The sequence below is a fragment of the Cebidichthys violaceus genome, unplaced genomic scaffold (genome assembly GCF_023349555.1).
Source record: "Cebidichthys violaceus isolate CVI_PGR_0920_01 unplaced genomic scaffold, fCebVio1.0.p SCAF_163, whole genome shotgun sequence".
Taxonomy (NCBI): domain Eukaryota; kingdom Metazoa; phylum Chordata; class Actinopteri; order Perciformes; family Stichaeidae; genus Cebidichthys; species Cebidichthys violaceus.
The window spans coordinates 170,001-189,944 of record NW_027176333.1 but is presented as its reverse complement, the minus strand read 5'-3'; the positions used below and the strand labels follow the sequence as shown (position 1 = coordinate 189,944).

The 19,944-nt window shown below is 44.8% G+C and overlaps 1 protein-coding gene and 1 pseudogene across 1 annotated transcript in view; both read right to left on the bottom strand.

The window, feature by feature from the left end:
• Positions 1-9,366: 9,366 nt before the first annotated feature.
• LOC137873386 (gamma-aminobutyric acid type B receptor subunit 2-like) lies at positions 9,367-17,338 on the bottom strand (annotated as a pseudogene).
• Positions 17,339-18,067: 729 nt separating this feature from the next.
• The window catches only part of rpp25l (ribonuclease P/MRP 25 subunit-like), a 1,950-nt gene continuing 73 nt past the window's right edge, over positions 18,068-19,944 (bottom strand). The window contains exons 1-2 of the mRNA XM_068711595.1: positions 19,813-19,944; positions 18,068-19,125 (exon numbers count right to left, since the gene is read on the bottom strand). The exon at positions 19,813-19,944 is cut by the window's right edge and continues 73 nt beyond it. Of these exons, the coding sequence (XP_068567696.1) occupies positions 18,391-19,125 (735 nt within the window). The 5' untranslated portion in view covers positions 19,813-19,944 and the 3' untranslated portion in view covers positions 18,068-18,390. The remainder of the gene's footprint in view (positions 19,126-19,812) is intronic.

The window sequence follows — 19,944 nt, the reverse complement described above, 5'->3', positions numbered from 1 at the left end:
TTTTTATCAATAATGCTGTTTTTAAAGCACAAATTCAGTTGTATTGTGCTGGTTGAAGTTCTGCTCCCCAAAGACTAAAGTGAACATTTTAAAGAAGCAGAAATCAGTTTTTACAGCTGAAGAAGAACGATACACCCGATGTTTCCATTCTGCTTGTTGTAGTATTGTAATTAAAATATCAGGTAAGAAGTGTTTAGTGATGTCAGTGAAATGCAGAGACACCGGTTGTGTTCTGACTTTGATGTGATCGGCGAGGACGTTTTCCCTCTTCGAAACACGGTGAGTTCGTCACACCACGTGACTTCATTCAGAGACGCCTGACCTCACTCATTATGTGGTGTGGTGTTCAGAGGGGAACACCGCCCCCCCATGATCCTCCCCCATGATCCTCCTCTTCGTCCTCCTCCTCCTCCTCCTCCTCCTCCCTGCTGTGGGCACTTAGCCAGAATCTGCAGAAGAACAATGGATTTCCTCTTCAATCAGACCTCAACTAATCTCAAATAGTGAAGGTCATGCTCACTGCAGGAAGCTTCACTGCAGATCAACGAAACAGAAACCAGTGACATGAAATGTCTTGGCATGAAAATACTGAGGAAGGTTCAGAAAGATGATAACATGACAGCAGCAATCCAACGATGATTAACTTTTCTCAATATATTTCATCTTTTGTCTTCTAGTTGAATAAAACGCTGCTTTCTTTGGTTCAGATATCTTTGTTCAACATTATAAGAGCAGAATATAAAACTGTATAATACTTTATGAGTCTCTGTGGTGTATAACAATTCAGACTAAACACTATGAAATACACTGTAAGAGCCACAGGTGTATATATTATTTAATTGGAATTTAGTGAATATTTATCATTTAATTTCTGAATTATGCTCATTGTGTAGGAACTAAGATATGTAAAATATATTGAAAGACATTTATGTTAACGAGTGACGCTCCCTTATGTAGTGTTTTAATGACGTCATGGCGGCAGCAGGTGCAAACGAAGAGCTGCATTAGGCATGGGAGCACATAGTTTATCTACCGTGTGACAGAGAATATTGTTTGTATATTTAGTTAAAGCTTTGCTACGCAAAATAAAGACAAACGGAAAAGAACTAAACAATCTCCTGTCATTCGCGTAAGGAAATGAAGTCACTGTGCCGGCAGCTCATTTGCGGCTTAATATTGAACAAAACTGACGGAACGCCGCTACATTAGTAGAAAAACTTCTCCAAGGACTTGGCATGTGGATGTCGGATGCCAGTTGATCACCGGTGAAACCTGAAGAAAAGTCCCAAAAGATCGAAAAAAGTCAGAGAGACAGCGAGATCCTCTTTGTGGCACTGGCACCTCAGTGACTAGTCTGTGGCACCTTGCGGCACCTCAGCGGCACCTCAGCGGCAAGCGTCAGTCAGATGTCACAACAGCGGCACTCGTTCGGCAACCGTCATGAAGCTGCCGGACTAAGTGGGCGGAGCCACATTTCCTGAGAACACACATTGTTGTTACGACAGGTCAGCTGCCGTAAATCAGTTTTATGATTTTAGTTGCGTCACCTGAGCCACCCGTTGTCTGTATACGTCCGTAACCACGTTGTTTTGTTTCTCATTCATTTTATTTAAGTATGATTTTGCTGGTTTTGCAACAAAAGGGAACATAATACTTTTTTTTTTATATTCTAGAGTCAAACTTTCTATATTTCAATGGCAACAAAGCTGAAGTAATTGTATTTGGACCACAGTATTTGACCAACATTATATCTTCTCATATTGGCCTTTAACCTCTTCTGTTTCACCAGTCAATTCAGGATTCAAGTGTGACAATTAAATCAATGACGTAGGTAAATTAGGCTTAGTGTTTGAAAAGAATGAACCAAACGTCTCTTTATTTTTCAATTGTCATTATTTATTGCTTCATGAACTACACATGCTCACTCTTCTATTACATAAAAATAACAAGTAAATACATGATGTATACAACTAGGTTGCAAATTAACAATCAACATCAAATAACAGATGAAATAACCTGCATTAAATACATCTGTATCAATAACCTAGACAATTAAGAAAGACAGGTAAATATAACAAATCTATGGTTTAAATACACTTATACTGCCATCTAGTGGTAGAGATGGTAAACACTTTTAATCTGCGTCTTCTTTTACAGCTCTGCGTTCACTCAAGCAACAGCACAATACGGTGAAAGAATAAATAGCAGTCGCTCTTCAAAATAAAAAACAAATAAACGATAAAACAGACTATCAAAACGTACACGGTCCATGGGGGCACACTCCTCTGACTACTAGCGGCAATCGTCTGACGCCTAGTGGCACTCCTGTGACAACTGTTGTCACTGGCAGCTTGTGGCACCGACATATAAGCAGAGGAAGAGTGAAGCTATTTTCAGACTTGTATTCTGTATATGGGTTTTTATTTTAAAACGTTTTACATATACATATATATATATATATATATATATATATATATATATATATATATATAAATACATATATATATATATACACTTTTAAATGATAATAAAACGGCTGCTTTATTTTCATTACTTTATCTAATTGTGGTAAATGAAATAATTAGTAAATTTATAAAGATTTAGGAAAGAGTGTATTATGTTCCCTTTTGTTGCAAAACCAGCAAAATCATACTTAAATAAAATGAATGAGAAACAAAACAACGTGGTTACGGACGTATACAGAGAACGGGTGGCTCAGGTGACTCAACTAAAATCGTAAAACTGATTTACGGCAGCTGACCTGTCGTAACAACAATGTGTGTTCTCAGGAAATGTGGCTCCGCCCACTTAGTCCGGCAGCTTCATGACGGTTGCCGAACGAGTGCCGCTGTTGTGACATTTGACTGACGCTTGCCGCTGAGTTGCCGCTCAGGTGACGCAAGGTGACGCAAGGTGCCACAGACTAGCCACTGAGGTGCCAGTGCCACAAAGAGGATCTCGGCCTTACTGAAAAGTCAGCGCTGCGCTGTGGTGCCTTTGACGGAACGAAAACTTCGGACAAGGTAAAGAAAGGACCTGAAACCCGTTTACGGTGTCGGATTTATGAAGATGGACCGTCAGTTTCTTTTACGTAATGAAGATTGATGTTGCAAATTGGATCCAAGATGCTCGCTTCCTAAAGGACTTTTTCATGCAAATCAGACAGCACTCCTCATTAAAAGCCATTGAAGTTTCTGCGTGTTTCAGAAGTTGTGATGCACATGTCGGATGAGAAAAGTGGAAATACTTTTTAAACATTTGCACGCAATTTACGCATTGCTTTATTGATATGATGGCTGAAGATAAGGAGGTAATTAATGCTGAAAAAATGGAATCTAAGAGAACGAGAAAGTTAACTGAGAGAGCATTGGAGGAGAAGCTGCACAGGCTCATTGGAACCAGGAGAGGAGTATTAGCTCGGATAACTGGAAAAAGAAAAGAAATTGAAAGTTTGATGAGTGATGCTGGCAATCTGCAAAAAGTGCAAAAATGAATGCATACGGATTTCAACACTCTCGTCAGTGAGTTTAAAAAGCTCAGTGGACAAGTAGCAGATCTTCTGTCTGAAGAAGAAAAAGATGCAGATGTGAATAACTGGTTGGAGCCAAAGATGATGACGCTGAAACAGTTTGCAGAAGAAGCTGAAAGCTGGATGTGTGCTTTGAGTGAAAAAGAAATAAGCAAAGAAAGTACAGCTGCTGATAATGAGGACATAGACGGTGATCAAGATGAAGATATAGAAGATGATGTGAATCCTGATGACAGTGCTTCACAAGTGACAGTCGATAACATCGAAACAGTGCAACGAAAAGGTTCCAGTTGTGAACGTTCATCTGTCCTGTCCGGCAGATCATCAGTCTGCGCTAGTGAAGAAGCAAAATTAGCTGGCTTGGTGGAACGTGCTGCAGCTTTACAGAAGAAGCAGGAGCTTGAATTGGAGGAAGCGTGTATTAAAGCCAAGCTGGAAAGGCTGACTTTGGAGGCAGCAATCGCTGAAAAGAGAGCTGAAGTAAAAGTACTTAAAGACTATGAGAGATCTGAGGATGGAATGAACAGCTATGTTCGCTCACACTTAAGACGATTACAAGTGAAGGAAGAGGAGCAAAAACTTGTCCCACCCACTAACATGGCTGCACATGGAGGTATCGTTCCAACCCGGCTGCAGCAATTTACAGAGCCACAAACTGTGAGGCCAAGACAGACAGGCAACACTGACAGACAACAGCGTGACAGAAGCAGTAATGACATTCTTCAAGTAATGCAAAAACAAAATCTGATCACAGAAATGTTGGTAAATCATCAGAAACAAGCTCAGCTACCAGTTAAAGAGGTTACAGTTTTCAAGGGTGATCCACTTACCTACAGATCTTTTATCAGAGCTTTTGAACAAGCTATCGAGCAGAAAACTGATAATGATCAAGACAAACTGTACTACTTGCAACAGTACACTGCAGGAGAACCACAGGAACTCGTACGTAGATGTGAGCACATGCCATAATGCAGAGGGTTCAAGGAAGCAAAACGACTGCTTCAGAAGAACTATGGAGATGAGCTGATGATAGCAAGCGCTTACATTGACAAAGCCTTAAAGTGGCCACAAATCAAGTATGAAGATGGGAAAGCACTGAGTGCCTATGCTATTTTTCTGACTGGATGTCGTAATACAATGGAAGATGTGGAGTTTATGGAGGAGATGGATAACCCCACAAATATGAGAATTGTGGTATCCAAATTGCCATATAAAATGAGAGAGAGATGGCGCAACATAGCATTTGACCTCAAGGAAAGTAGAGAACACAGAGCAAGATTTGCTGATCTTGTTAACTTTATTGACCGTCAAGCAAAGATTGCTATGGACCCACTCTTTGGAGACTTCCAAGACAGACGTACATCTCCAGTAGGCAAAAGCAAGGAAAAGGAGAAACTTTTCAAAAGTGGAATAAAGGGAAGCAGCTTCGCAACAAATGTGTCGGTGGAGAGGAAAAAGCCGGATATAGCACCAAGGCAGGCCAACCCGGTTGGAGCGGCTGGTGCCTTCGAGCCACCATGTATTTTCTGTCAAAAGAATCACGCATTGGAGTCTTGCATCAAAATTAAAGGGCTAGCACACAAGGATCGTGTAGAATTTCTGAAAACAAAGGGAATATGCTTCGGATGCTTAACACGAGGACATCTTAGCAAAACATGCAAGAAGAGGATGGTGTGCAAGCAGTGCTCACAGAAACACCCAGACATTCTTCACATAACGAAGGAAGCTAATAATATCTCATCTACCGCCGCTACATACACTATTGGACTATTAGGTGAATAAAGAATGATTTCAGACAAACTAAAGGCATTCATGCTCGGAAATATTAATGGACTCTAAACGACTACAAAGAGACAAAAAAAACGACTACAAAGAGACTCAAACGACAACAAAGAGACTCAAACGACTACAAAGAGACTCAAACGACTACAAAGTGACTCAAACGACCACAAAGAGACACAAATGACTACAAAGAGACTCAAACAACTACAAAGAGACTCAAACGACCACAAAGAGACAAAAACAACTACAAAGAGAGTCAAACGAGCACAAAGAGACTCAAACGACCACAAAGAGACTCAAACAACTACAAAGAGACTCAAACGACCACAAAGAGACAAAAACAACTACAAAGAGACTCAAACGACCACAAAGAGACAAAAACAACTACAAAGAGACTCAAACGACCACAAAGAGACTCAAACGACTACAAAGAGACTCAAACGACCACAAAGAGACAAAAACGACCACAAAGAGACTCAAACGACTACAAAGAGACTCAAACGACCACAAAGAGACAAAAACAACTACAAAGAGACTCAAAGGAGCGCAAAGAGACTCAAACGAGCACAAAGAGACTCAAACGACTACAAAGAGACTCAAACGACTACAAAGACACAAAAACGACTACAAAGAGACTCAAACGACCACAAAGAGACTCAAACGACTACAAAGAGACTCAAACGACCACAAAGAGACTCAAACGACTACAAAGAGACTCAAACGACCACAAAGAGACAAAAACGACTACAAAGAGACTCAAACGAGCACAAAGTGACTCAAACGACCACAAAGAGACTCAAACGACTACAAAGAGACTCAAACGAGCACAAAGAGACTCAAACGAGCACAAAGTGACTCAAACGACCACAAAGAGACTCAAACGACTACAAAGAGACTCAAACGAGCACAAAGAGACTCAAACGACCACAAAGAGACTCAAACGACCACAAAGAGACTCAAACGACCACAAAGAGACTCAAACGACTACAAAGAGACAAAAACAACTACAAAGAGAGTCAAACGAGCACAAAGAGACTCAAACGAGCACAAAGAGACTCAAACGACTACAAAGAGACTCAAACGAGCACAAAGTGACTCAAACGACCACAAAGAGACTCAAACGACGACAAAGAGACTCAAACGACTACAAAGAGACAAAAACAACTACAAAGAGACTCAAACGACCACAAAGAGACAAAAACGACTACAAAGAGACTCAAACGACCACAAAGAGACTCAAACGACTACAAAGAGACAAAAACGACCACAAAGAGACTCAAACGACTACAAAGAGACTCAAACGACCACAAAGAGACAAAAACAACTACAAAGAGACTTAAACGAGCACAAAGTGACTCAAACGACCACAAAGAGACTCAAACGACTACAAAGAGACTCAAACGACTACAAAGAGACAAAAACGACTACAAAGAGACTCAAACGACCACAAAGAGACTCAAACGACCACAAAGAGACAAAAACGACTACAAAGAGACTCAAACGACCACAAAGAGACTCAAACGACTACAAAGAGACAAAAACGACTACAAAGAGACTCAAACGACTACAAAGAGACTCAAACGACCACAAAGAGACAAAAAAGACCACAAAGAGACTCAAACGACTACAAAGAGAGTCAAATGACCACAAAGAGACTCAAACGACTATAAAGAGACTCAAACGACCACAAAGAGACAAAAACGACTACAAAGAGACTCAAACGACCACTAAGAGACTCAAATGACCACAAAGAGACTCAAAACAACTACAAAGAGACTCAAACGACTACAAAGAGACTCAAACGACCACAAAGAGACTCAAACAACTACAAAGAGACTCAAACGACCACAAAGAGACTCAAACGACTACAAAGAGACACAAAACAACTGGATAAACAGGCTTTCTTTATAACATAAAAGACCCTGAAGGGGTACATTTAAGTGTAAAAAGAGTTAAAGGAGTGCAACTTCATTCAACATATCTGATCAGTTGTGGATCACAGACTCAACTGAACTCTTCTTTAATAGAGGACTGTTCTAACAGTGAAACAAGAGAGTAAATAAGAGTTCTGCTCAGTCACTAAACTCATGGGAGTTATATAATCTTTGCGTAATGTGTGGCACGCTCTACACAGAAACATGCCAGCGTGGTTGGTGATGTAATCCGTCAGCGTGCCATCACACCTGATTACACACCTACAGCCGGCCGTCTGTTCTTGTGCACAAACAGTCCTGAATGAAGCTGGACGTCACAACAGAAACAGAGACTCTTTTGTCCTCCGACGGGTCGACATCCTGCAGATAAAGTCTGTCAGAGACGACGCAAAAAAGATCTTATTAATTGGGGGAAATCAAAGAACTTATTGTTTATTTTCATTTTTCATGTTTAATATGGTTAACAGTTAACTTCCTACTTACAAAGACAAACAAATATGAGAAAAGATAACATTATTGTAAAAAATACTGGTTTCATAAAAAAACGTAAATTATAAAAATAAATGTTACAGAAGAACTTGTATTGGATTTGATTTGGAATCATGTGAATCTGGAGCCCTCTGGAGGACTAAAACCACACAGCAGCTTCTAAAGGTTCTACCTTTATTATCTGAGAGAAGAAGAAGCGCTCATGTGTTCTGACTGACTGGGACTCATCGTAAGAACTCACGGGGACTCAGAAGAAGTACTCTTCTCAGGTAGTGTACAGAGTACCTGAACAGGTAGAGAACAGAGTACCTGAGCAGGTAGAGAACAGAGTACCTGAGCAGGTAGAGAACAAAGTACCTGAACAGGTAGAGAACAGAGTACCTGAACAGGTAGAGAACAGAGTACCTGAGCAGGTAGAGAACAGAGTACCTGAGCAGGTAGAGAACAGAGTACCTGAGCAGGTAGTGAACAGAGTACCTGAGCAGGTAGAGAACAGAGTACCTGAGCAGGTAGAGAACAGAGTACCTGAGCAGGTAGAGAACAGAGTACCTGAGCAGGTAGTGAACAGAGTACCTGAACAGGTAGAGAACAGAGTACCTGAGCAGGTAGAGAACAGAGTACCTGAACAGGTAGAGAACAGAGTACCTGAGCAGGTAGAGAACAGAGTACCTGAGCAGGTAGAGAACAGAGTACCTGAGCAGGCAGTGAACAGAGTACCTGAACAGGTAGAGAACAGAGTACCTGAACAGGTAGAGAACAGAGTACCTGAGCAGGTAGAGAACAGAGTACCTGAACAGGTAGAGAACAGAGTACCTGAGCAGGTAGTGAACAGAGTACCTGAACAGGTAGAGAACAGAGTACCTGAGCAGGTAGAGAACAGAGTACCTGAACAGGTAGAGAACAGAGTACCTGAACAGGTAGAGAACAGAGTACCTGAGCAGGTAGAGAACAGAGTACCTGAGCAGGTAGTGAGTTTCAGCCCAACAATGTCCTGAATGTTCAGCATCTCTGGATGAATCTCATCCTCACCTGGTGACAAACTAACCCTAGACCTGTACCAGGGTTCTGGATCAGTCTTCAAACTCCTCCACAGAGGACATGTTGGTGGAGTTCAGAAATTCTCACTGATCACCACCTGGTGAGATCAGATTAATCTGGAACAAATTATTCAAATGTTGCACTGTAGTTTTCAAATCAACTGTCTATTTGTATTATTGAGTTACTCATGTAGCTGTTTTTAGATCCTAAATAAATAGTTAAAATAAGTTGAGGTGCCTTGCCGGACGATTTGGTGACCTTCCAAAAAACATATTTATAAAGTCATATAAATCATCAGGATGTTGTTGCAGCTTTGTCCAGTAAACTTTAAATAAAGATTTTAATTCTTACAATTTAAGTTTTACATCTCAGAACTATGTGAATCCAACACCTCAGTAACTGAAGAGGTTTGTGCTGAACTCAATTCCCTTCTGAGGCGGCAGCTTCCCTCTTAATATTCCTCCACTCATCTGATCTCTGATCTCCATCGTTGTTGCTCAGCTGATTAAACAGGAAACATTTCAGGATATTTAGTAAATTATAAAACATTTTAATAGTAAAAAATGTGACGTAATGTCATATTTTAGATTTTCATTACAAATCAATGTTATATTGAGATAAAAGAGTCCTTCTGTTCCTCCGGAGTGACCCAGAATCCTCTGGTCCAGAACAGTCCAGAACACTCTGAAGGTCACAGCTGCCGTCTGATTGGCTCAGTGGAACAGGAAGTAGTCGTCATGTGGAACGAACAGGCTGGAGCTGCTGGCGCTGACGCCGCCGACGGCGGGAAGGTAGGAAAGATGGAGGATCGGCAGCTGGACGGACAGACGGCGCCGCACGCTGACAGAAAACCACAACGAGTACAAATGAAAAAACTACAGCGTGGTACTAGTACTTCTACTGCAGTAAAAGATAAAAAGGTTTCTCACTGTTCAGGAGAGTTGATGTCGTCTGGACTCAAAGGGTCCCGCTCTGGGTTTCTGTCCTCAGAACAGACCTGAGCTACATGAGACCACGTCACAGATCTAAGTCCACCTGCTGAGACCAAACGGTTCATTCCATCATGACGAGACTCTGGAGATATATATATATGTATATATGTATGTTAATATTAACATACGTATATACTCCGACATGTTTTCAGTTTGTTTGTCTGCAGGGTTACAGGAAAACTACTGAGGACGTTTAAATGAAGCTTGGTGGAAGAGTTCTCTTCTTTCATGATGGAGCTCAGCTAACTAGGCTAACTAGGCTAGCAGTTTCCCCCTGCTTCCACTCTTTGTGCTAAGCTAGGATACACCAGGTTAAAGTGAATGGTAACCCTTCATATTTTTACCTGTGTGTCGTCCTCTCGTCCCGCGGTGGAGCTCAGACGTCTCACGGAGCTGCATGCTGATGGATTCTATTTCTACATCCAGCTGTGAAGAACACATGAAACATTCTGCAGAGTGAAATGACTCGACCACTCAGCCAATCACAGCGGACGTCTCCTTGTCCTCACCTGTGCAGTTAGAGTCCTCAGCTGCTGGTTTAACCCGCTCAGCCTCCTCGTCTCCTTCGTCTCCTTGTCCTCTCTCGGCTCTGACGGCTCGCCGCCGTCTAGGACCTGCAAAAGACAGGAAACCACATGTCAGAGTGGTCCCTGAGGACGAAGACCACCGTCTCTAACTTCTCAGGAGGACGCACCGACCTTTGGTCCGAACAGCCGGCTGAGGATGAAGACGTTGCAGCCGAGGACGAGGATGCCGGTGACGCACAGCTGGACAGGAGGATTGTGGGCCGTCAGCAGAGACCCTAACAGTCCGGACACGCTGAACGCCGTCACGGCGAACACGCTCAGGGGTTCAGGGTGGTCCAGCGTCCGGACGCTCCAGGCCACCAGACAGCCCAGACCCTGAAGCAGAGACACCACAGAGCCGTCATGTTTCTACAGCGTCACAGAGCTGGACTCGGTTCTGTACTCGGTTCTGGACTCAGTACCAGTAGAAGAGCTTTGTATCCGCAGACAGCAGCGAGCCACAGCTGCATGTTGGAGCTGCTGCAGCGTTCAGAGAACATCTGGACGACCTGGTCCTGATCTTCAGAGACGCTCTGAGAGACAACAAAGAGTTCACATGAAACCATCGATCTGAAGGTCTGAAGGTCTGAACCTCCTCAGGGGTCAAAGTTAGGACTTCAGTACTCTCTTGTCTCTTGAAGTACTAGTACTTTACTGGAGTATTTCTATTTTCTGCTACTTTATACTTGTACTCCATGTTTTACTGAACTACATTAGAGATTAAAGATTAAACAAATAGTTTTAAATCTTTTTTTGACCCTTTTACAAAAAAATTTAACATTTAAAAATAAAATTTTAAAATAAATGCAAACAAATAAATAAATAAATGTTGACTAAAAGTCAAAAATGGAAGAAAAACTGATTTGTGCATCAGAACTTATTCTCCTCTACTTTAACTGTATGACGCTGATGGTACTTGAGCACTTTTACTGACCTGCGGTCCGAGCTGCAGCACCACCCGTCTGAGAGGGTCCAGGATCTGCCAGGCGCTTAAAACCGACACCTCCAGGAGGAGCAGGAGGAGCAGGAGGAGCAGCGAGCAGCCAGCCGGCTTCTGTTTGATGCTGCAGAGCGGATGAAGCCTCCACGTTGTGATGAACAGAACAGTGAAGCTCACCGTGTGACCCAGAGAGACGGTCCACAGACGCACCTGAGGAGTCCAACAGGACATGTACTAGCAATACTACTGTGTACAAATACTCTGTGACAGCAGTCACAATGTATCAGCGTCTTAACATACTTTAAGTACCAACAGTAAAAGTACTCATTCATGATATTATTGTATTATAATTTGATGGAGGATTATCTTCATCCATCATAATACTATTATACTACTTAATACTATTACCATAATACATCAGAACGGATTACTTCATTCATAGTTTGCATTAATAATGAATCTGCAAAGTAAATCATAACCAACGCTAGTTCAGTAACAGGAGATGTACTGTGACGTAGTGGAGGACAAGTACAAAGTAGCAGAACAAGGAAGTACTACTGTTAGTGAAACTAGTACTAGTAAAAGTAATGTCTCTGTGTGTTTTTGGTGTCATTTTGCTTCTCGCCGTCTGAACTCACGGAGCAGAGGAGCTCAGACGTCCAGGAGGACCACGAGGCTCCGTCCAGACCGGAGACCAGGACGGAGGAGGACGACAGCAGGACGCCCAGCAGCAGCAGCTCGTCCTGGGATCCATAGCTAGATTTGTTTATATACATATATATATATATATATATATATATATATATATATATATATATACCATATATATATTACATTATATCTAATTTTTGCTTTTATTACAAGTTATTCATGTATCATTATGTTTATAATCAACCAAGTACATTCATGTGTATCTGTACGCATGTGTTCATTCTTAACTATTTCTTGTTGCAACTGTAAAATGAGCATCTTTCAATAAAACTAATCAAAAACAACCAATGGAATGTCACAAGTAAATCATGAATATCAAACAGTGATCAACAATAAAGAAATATGAAGAATACATAAAACATGAGATCTGTTAAATGAACAGAGGATGAAACAAATGTTCTCAGTATAAAACAGGAGTACCAATGTCTATGGCTGATGACGATGAAGAGGAGGGTCAGGGTGATGAAGATGGTCACAGCTGCAGCTGATGACATCATGCCGTACAGCAGGAAGCTGACAGCCTGCCGCTGCACGAGGACCAGAGTCTGGTCTCTGGCTGGTCCTGGACCTGCAGCAGCAAACGTTTAGCATCAGTCCTGATCAGCGTTCTCATTGTGACGGTCTGTGGTGAGTTCAGGGTCTCACCTGTGAACTTCAGCAGCTGGTTCATCAGTCGCAGCTGCTGGGTGGAGGTACTGAAGTCTCCCACCAACACGCCTCTGCTGCCTGAGGACAGACTGCTGATCAATAATCAATACCAACACTGCTGATCAATAATCAATATTCAATATCAAACATTCTGAACATTAGTCTTTCACCTTGAAACTGGATCAACTCGATCGACGTCATCCTCTCTCCATTACGAAAGAACACTGGACCCTAAAAACACAAAGGTGAGTGTATCACAGGTGTGTGTTTCACAGGTGAGTGTGTTTCACAGGTGAGTATATCACAGGTGTGTGTTTCACAGGTGAGTGTGTGTGTGTGTGTGTGTGTATCACAGGTGTGTGTGTTTCACAGGTGAGTGTGTGTGTGTGTGTGTGTGTGTGTGTATCACAGGTGTGTGTGTTTCACAGGTGAGTGACACCAACTCGGACTGCGAGGAACCTGGGTGTGACCCTGGATGACCAACTGTCATTCTCGGCAAATCCGTTACACGCTCCTGCAGATTCCTGCTCTACAACATCAGGAGGATTCGTCCCTTCCTGACTGACGAGACGGAGCAGGTTCTCATCCAGGCTCTCGTCATCTCCTGCCTGGACTACTGCAACTCTCTACTCGCCGGAGCCCCGGCGTCGGCCATCAGACCTCTGGAGCTTGTCCAGAAAGCCGCAGCTCGCCTGGTGTTCAATCGCCCCAAGTTCTCCCACACAACTTCCTTTCTCCGTTCTCTACACTGGCTCCCTGTAAGAGCTCATCCAGTTTAAGACTCTGGTGCTAGCCTACAGGGCAGTGAAAGGAACAGCTCCTTCCTATCTCCAGACCACGGTCAAGCCTCACACCCCCGCCCGACCACTTCGCTCTGCTGCCTCGGGGCGATCGGTCGCCCCGTCGCTCAGAGGTCCTGGCGGCCGATCGACCCGGTCACGTCTGTTTTCTGTCCTGGCCCCACAGTGGTGGAATGAACTTCCCACTGACGTCAGGACAGCGGAGTCGCTGCCCATCTTTCATCAGGCTGAAGACCCTCCTCTTCAGGAAGTGCTACCCTGAGCCTTCCACTTAGCACTTATTGTTTTCATACTAGCTTGTTTCACTTATTGTATTCGTATTACTTATAGCACTAACTTTTCTCTTGTTTCTGTACTTTGGCTCTGAGTTATGCTCTGCTTCATGCTCTTAGATGTTTGTTTAAAGGAAATGTACTTATGACTTCTGGTGACTAGTAGTTCTTTTGATTACCAATGTTGATGCACTTATTGTAAGTCGCTTTGGATAAAAGCCTCTGCTAAATGACTGTAATGTAATGTAATGTAATGAGTATATCACAGGTGTGTGTTTCACAGGTGAGTGAGTGTGTGTGTGTGTGTATCACAGGTGTGTGGGTTTCACAGGTGAGTGTATCACAGGTGTGTGTTTCACAGGTGAGTATATCACAGGTGTGTGTTTCACAGGTGAGTGTGTGTGTGTGTGTGTGTGTGTATCACAGGTGTGTGAGTTTCACAGGTGAGTATCACAGGTGTGTGTTTCACAGGTGAGTGTGTGTCAGGTGTGTTTCAGGTGTGTGTGTTTCACAGGTGAGTATATCACAGGTGCGTGTTTCACAGGTGAGTGTGTGTGTTTGTGTGTGTGTATCACAGGTGTGTGTTTCACAGGTGAGTGTATCACAGGTGTGTGTATCACAGGTGTGTGTGTGTGTCAGGTGTGTTTCAGGTGTGTGTGTTTCACAGGTGAGTATATCACAGGTGAGTGTGTGTGTTTGTGTGTGTGTATCACAGGTGTGTGTTTCACAGGTGAGTGTGTGTCAGGTGTGTTTCAGGTGTGTCTACATGCTCACCGTGACTCCCTCAAACTGTGTCTGCTTCACGGCCTCCAGCAGCGTCCTCTGAACTTCTTCCCCACTAATGCCCACATTTCTCTGGCTGCTGTACTTCTCTCTGAGCTTCACCGCCTCCATCACCTGACTCAGAGCTCTGGCAGCGACCCAGACGGCGTCGTAGGCGAAGGTGTGAAGGGGGCTGACATCTGACCTGTCCTGGATCACCTGTCTCAGGTAGGAGTCCTGGTAGTCCTGAGGAGTCTGCAGAGACATTCTACACATTCAGTGTGGTCGTGGTTAGACGGTGACTGGTGTGTCAGTGTGGTCGTGGTTAGATGGTGACTGGTGTGTCAGTGTGGTCGTGGTTAGACGGTGACTGGTGTGTCAGTGGTGGTCGTGGTTAGATGGTGACTGGTGTGTCAGTGTGGTCGTGGTTAGACGGTGACTGGTGTGTCAGTGGTGGTCGTGGTTAGATGGTGACTGGTGTGTCGGTGGTGGTCGTGGTTAGATGGTGACTGGTGTGTCAGTGTGGTCGTGGTTAGATGGTGACTGGTGTGTCGGTGGTGGTCGTGGTTAGATGGTGACTGGTGTGTCAGTGTGGTCGTGGTTAGATGGTGACTGGTGTGTCGGTGGTGGTCGTGGTTAGATGGTGACTGGTGTGTCAGTGTGGTCGTGGTTCCTGACCCGTCCTGAGATTCCTGGTGTCTTGGCGTTGCCGAGGCGTCTCATCTGCAGCCTGATGGATCCGTCTGCAGCCGTCAGCAGACTGACGTCCGTACATCCAGAAACCTTGAGCCTCCATCCAGATGTTCCTCCATCAACAACCAGCCACTGGTACCGAGCTCCAAACATGTTCAGTCTGTAGGCCTGAAACAGAAACAATCATGGCTGCTTCACCACACTGTCACTAACTGCACTCCCTGAACAAATATCTCTGCGTTGGAGGGCTTTTATGTCCTTTCCTGCTGTCCATAACAATGGGATAAGTCCATGTAGAGACTTACACAGCAGAAAACCTCAGAGACAAAATCCTCCTCAAACTGACCGATGATGATCCGAACGTCACTTCCCTGCAAAACAAAGAAGCAGCAGCGATGACAACGGGACCAAAGACGTCTTTCAGGTCCTGAACTTAATGTGCTGCGATACCTTCAGCCTCCTCAAGCTGCTGCAGACGTCTTCAGAGAGACTTTCTGAGGAAACCACCTGAACGTCGGCCTTCAGCAGCTGTCGGCTCAGATCCTTCTTCATCTGGACCAGGACACAAAATCACACATGTGAGATCGGTTAAACCAACATCATGGTGTGGTTAAAGTCACAGGATCACCTCTGAGAGTCGGGGTCCCTCCTGTGTGATCATACCGACTCTGGTCCACTTGAAGCGCTGCAGCAGCTTCACCATGGCCTGGTTCAGAGCTCGGTCTGACGGCACCGTGCTGAACAGGTTCCCGTACAGCTTCCTGTTGGACAGGCTGGGGGACGAGGCTTCAAACGAGACCTGAGACATCAGAGGACAGGAAGCAGAGGACAGTTTCCTGAGACATCAGAGGACAGGAAGCAGAGGACAGTTACCTGAAGACCTCTACCTGCCTTAGAACGCATTCTTCACTAACAGATGTTCTTTAGTTCAGTAGATATAGAAGAAGAAGAAGAAGAAGAAGAAGAAGAAGAAGAAGAAGAAGAAGAAGAATGGACGGGGACCGGGTGAAGTGGACTAAGTGGAACAGGTGAAGTGGACCAGGTGACATGGACTAAGTGGATTGGCTGTGTACCTGCAGCAGGTTGAGAGCCGGCAGAGATCGAGCGATGAGCGCCGTTACAGATGGGCACGCCCCTCCAAACAGCAGCAGGTAGTTAGGCTCCGCCCACATGGCGTCAAACAGGGCTTTGAGGGACTCAGCAGGGTCACACTGTGAAAACAAGGGACACATGAGAGACGGAGACCTCATCTGAGACCTGGTTCAGAGCAGGAAGGGGGACAGAGGGGCTTTAACGCGCGTCCAAATGGTCCAACACACTTAACAGTCGTAGTGGATCCACCTCTTTGGCTTCAGACCCCTGAACTGTAGTGGTCTCTCCTGATGGCGCCTCCTCACTGACTGCAGACATCCACCAGTCCAGACCAGTCCAGACCAGTTAAGGCCAGCTCAGACCAGTTCAGACTAGATCGGTTCAGACCAGATCAGACCAGTTCAAGCCAGTTCAACCGAAGATCAGTTTCTTCTTTATCCTATTTCAGAGGTCTGACAAACACCTTAGTATATTTACTCAAGTACTTTAGAACAATTATGAGGTACTTGTACCTTACTTGAGTATTTCTATTTTCTGCTACTTTCTACATATATACATAAAGGTACATATTGTACTTTTTACTGTACTACATAAAGGTAAATATTCTTACTGTACTACATTTATCTGACAGCTTTAGATTAATAATAAAATACTAAATGATGTATTATTGTAGATTAAACTACCAACAGTATATAAAGTCATTAAACTCGGTAAAAGAGTATTTCTACAATGTGGTATATGTACTTTTACTACAGTAAAGTAGTACTTCTTCCAGCTCTAATAACTTGCAGGGTCATCATAGACCTGGTTCCTGATCACATGGTAGTAACATTCAGACCTTAAACACCGAGGGACCAGGTTCCAGGTGACCCACCTGAGAGTCCAGCAGCTGGAACTGGATCTCGTAGTCCCCCAGCGGGTGCGGTTGTCTCTTCAGGTCCTGCAGAGCCAGTCGGACCGCCGGGTTCACGCCGGCCGTCAGGTTGTCCCCCACCGACATCCATAGCACACGTAGAGGGTGGCGGACCTGAGTCAGAACCGGAACCACCAGGAGCCAGCATACCGGTAGCAGCCTGAACGCTTCCACCATGTTCATGATCTGAACCTGGTCCCTGTGCTGCTCCTGCAGGGACCTGTAATCCTCAGTAAGCAGCCGGGAGATAAAAGGATCAACGTGGACACCAGATGTCACGTCAGGGTCCTCTACACACCTTGCTAAGACCACGTTCACTAGACAGGAGATCTACGTCCTGCTGCTCCTTTAGACCATCTGCATGTAGACTTCATCCTAGACTACAGAGACGGTCTCAGTCCGCAGAGGACACCTGAGGACACCATCCCACATGCTGCTCTTTATCCTCTAATGTCCACCGTAAAATAAAATACACACATTTAAAGTGACAGTGAGGAACCTTTAACTGGTCCTGAACCAGTCTCAGTGTAGTCCTGAACCTCTATATGACCTCCATCAGTAAATGAGACCATCAGAGAGAAGGTTGTCTATTTCTATATAGTTATATATTCTTAATGTTCGTCATCGAGTCCACCGGACCGTGGACAGACCAGGATCCTCCAGCAGAGACCGGTCCACTGTGGACAGAACCAGATCTTCCAGCAGAGACCGGTCTACAGACCCAGAGAACCAGAACCAGGACTGAGAAGGTCAGCCTGTCAGACCCTGCTGCAGTAAAATGAGAGGTTTTCTAAAGGGAGTCTGGTGCTCAGAGACACTACCACTTTAGTCCACAGGGGGCGACAGAGTGAACAACATGAACGTTCCTCGTTTTCAATAAATATAAATGAAGAGAAACAAAGAAAAGTTCTTTAATTATTTTACTCAGAAAAACAAAAACACTTTTACAATAATAAAGAATTTAATAAGTGAACTTGAAAATCTGTGTTGAGACATTTTAAGGATCCTGTTTTAGTAAATTACCTAAAAATCAAAACAAAGTCGTCTCATTGTGTCCTCGGCTCCTTTGGGACTGAGTTTGTCTTTCATAAAACATTTAAAATAAACATGTTAGGTTTTCATTGGACACTTTCAGATTGGGTCCTCTAAATGTCCAATAAGTGTCCTCTTAATGTCCTCTTAATGTCCTCTTCCTGCTGGTTCCCAGCGTCCGTCTTCTTAACATCCACTCAGTTGACTCCACTCTGTCCTTTTAGGTCTCTGGACCGTACCGTCTGCCGTCCGGGTCCCCGTCCTCTGGCTCCTCCCCCTCCCCCCCCCTTCTTCCTCTTGTGTCCTGGTCTCTGTCCCCCCCCGTCCTCCTTGCTGGCCCACAGGGCGTCGTGGCGTCCAGGTTCCTGGTACCCGGTCTGGCTCTGGTCCAGCGTGTCCTTGGAGAGGAGGATCCAGATGGACGGGAGGTTCCTGCTGACGGTGAGACTGTCCAGTCCGGCGCTGGTCTCCAGGGGGTCCCAGACCTCGTCCACGGTGCTGAACTGGACCCTGGTGAGCTGGTGGAGTCCTTTAACTCTCCGCTTCACGATCTCAGCACACGTGATGGCTTTGGAGACGCCCGTCCCGCTGGCCGTGAGGACAATCTGCCTGCCTGTCCGTCCTGCTTCCTGTTGTCCCTCCTTAGCCCCGCCCCCACCATTAGCCCCACCCTGTCCCGCTTCCTGTTGTCCCTCCTTAGCCCCGCCCCCGTCCTCGGGTTGGCCCTCCTTAGCCCTGCCCCTGTCCTCGGCCGGTCTGGGTTTGTCCTCAGCCGGTCTGGGTTTGTCCTCCATGTGACTCAGAGCGTAACGCAGAGGGTGACGGATCTTACCGCCGTCTCTGACTCGGACCTCCGGCGTGTCGGGGGGGAGACCGAGGAAGGGACAGACAGACGGACGCTCCACCGTACGAGTCTTCTTGTAGTTCTCCATCTGAGGAGAGACAGAGAGACAGTGAGAGGACTGACAGTCAGAGAGACAGACAGAGGACAGAAAGACAGACAGAGCGACAGTCGGGGAAACAGACAGAGTCAGAGGACAGACAGACAGCGAGAGAGAGAGACAGTCAGGGAGACAGACAGACAGAGAGTCAGAGGACAGACAGACAGAGAGAGACAGACAGAAAGAGACACAGTCAGGGAGACAGACAGTCAGAGGACAGACAGACAGAGACAGACAGTCAGAGAGTCAGAGGACAGACAGACAGAGTCAGAGGACAGACAGACAGACAGTGAGAGACAGACAGAAAGAGAGACAGTCAGGGAGACAGACAGTTAGGGAGTCAGAGGACAGACAGTCAGAGGACAGAGGACAGACAGACAGACAGAGCGACAGTCAGAGGATCTGTTTCTGATTGACACAGAGGTTTATGAGCTTTATTAAACGTTCAATAAATAAAAGAAGATGAACCTAAACATGACGTCACTGAACTAATGTCACAGAGACGTCATGTACTTCAGCTAATGTTCAATAAAGTGACAGGAAAGTGTGGCTAAGCTACATGATACATGCTAACGGACTCACTTTGTGTTCACTGAAAGCTAACTTCCGGTATGAGCATGAGAACACAGTCAGAAGAGAAAGGAATCTTCTCTGAAGTAAATCCATTAAACATGTTACCTGCTGGTGTTTTCTTCTTTCCTTTAGGTTACTAAACTCTCCACACGTTTACTTCTGCTGCAACGCTTTACGTCACCGTCCAACGACGACAACTGTCGCAAACTGTCAGGTTTTACTAACCAGCTATAAAGT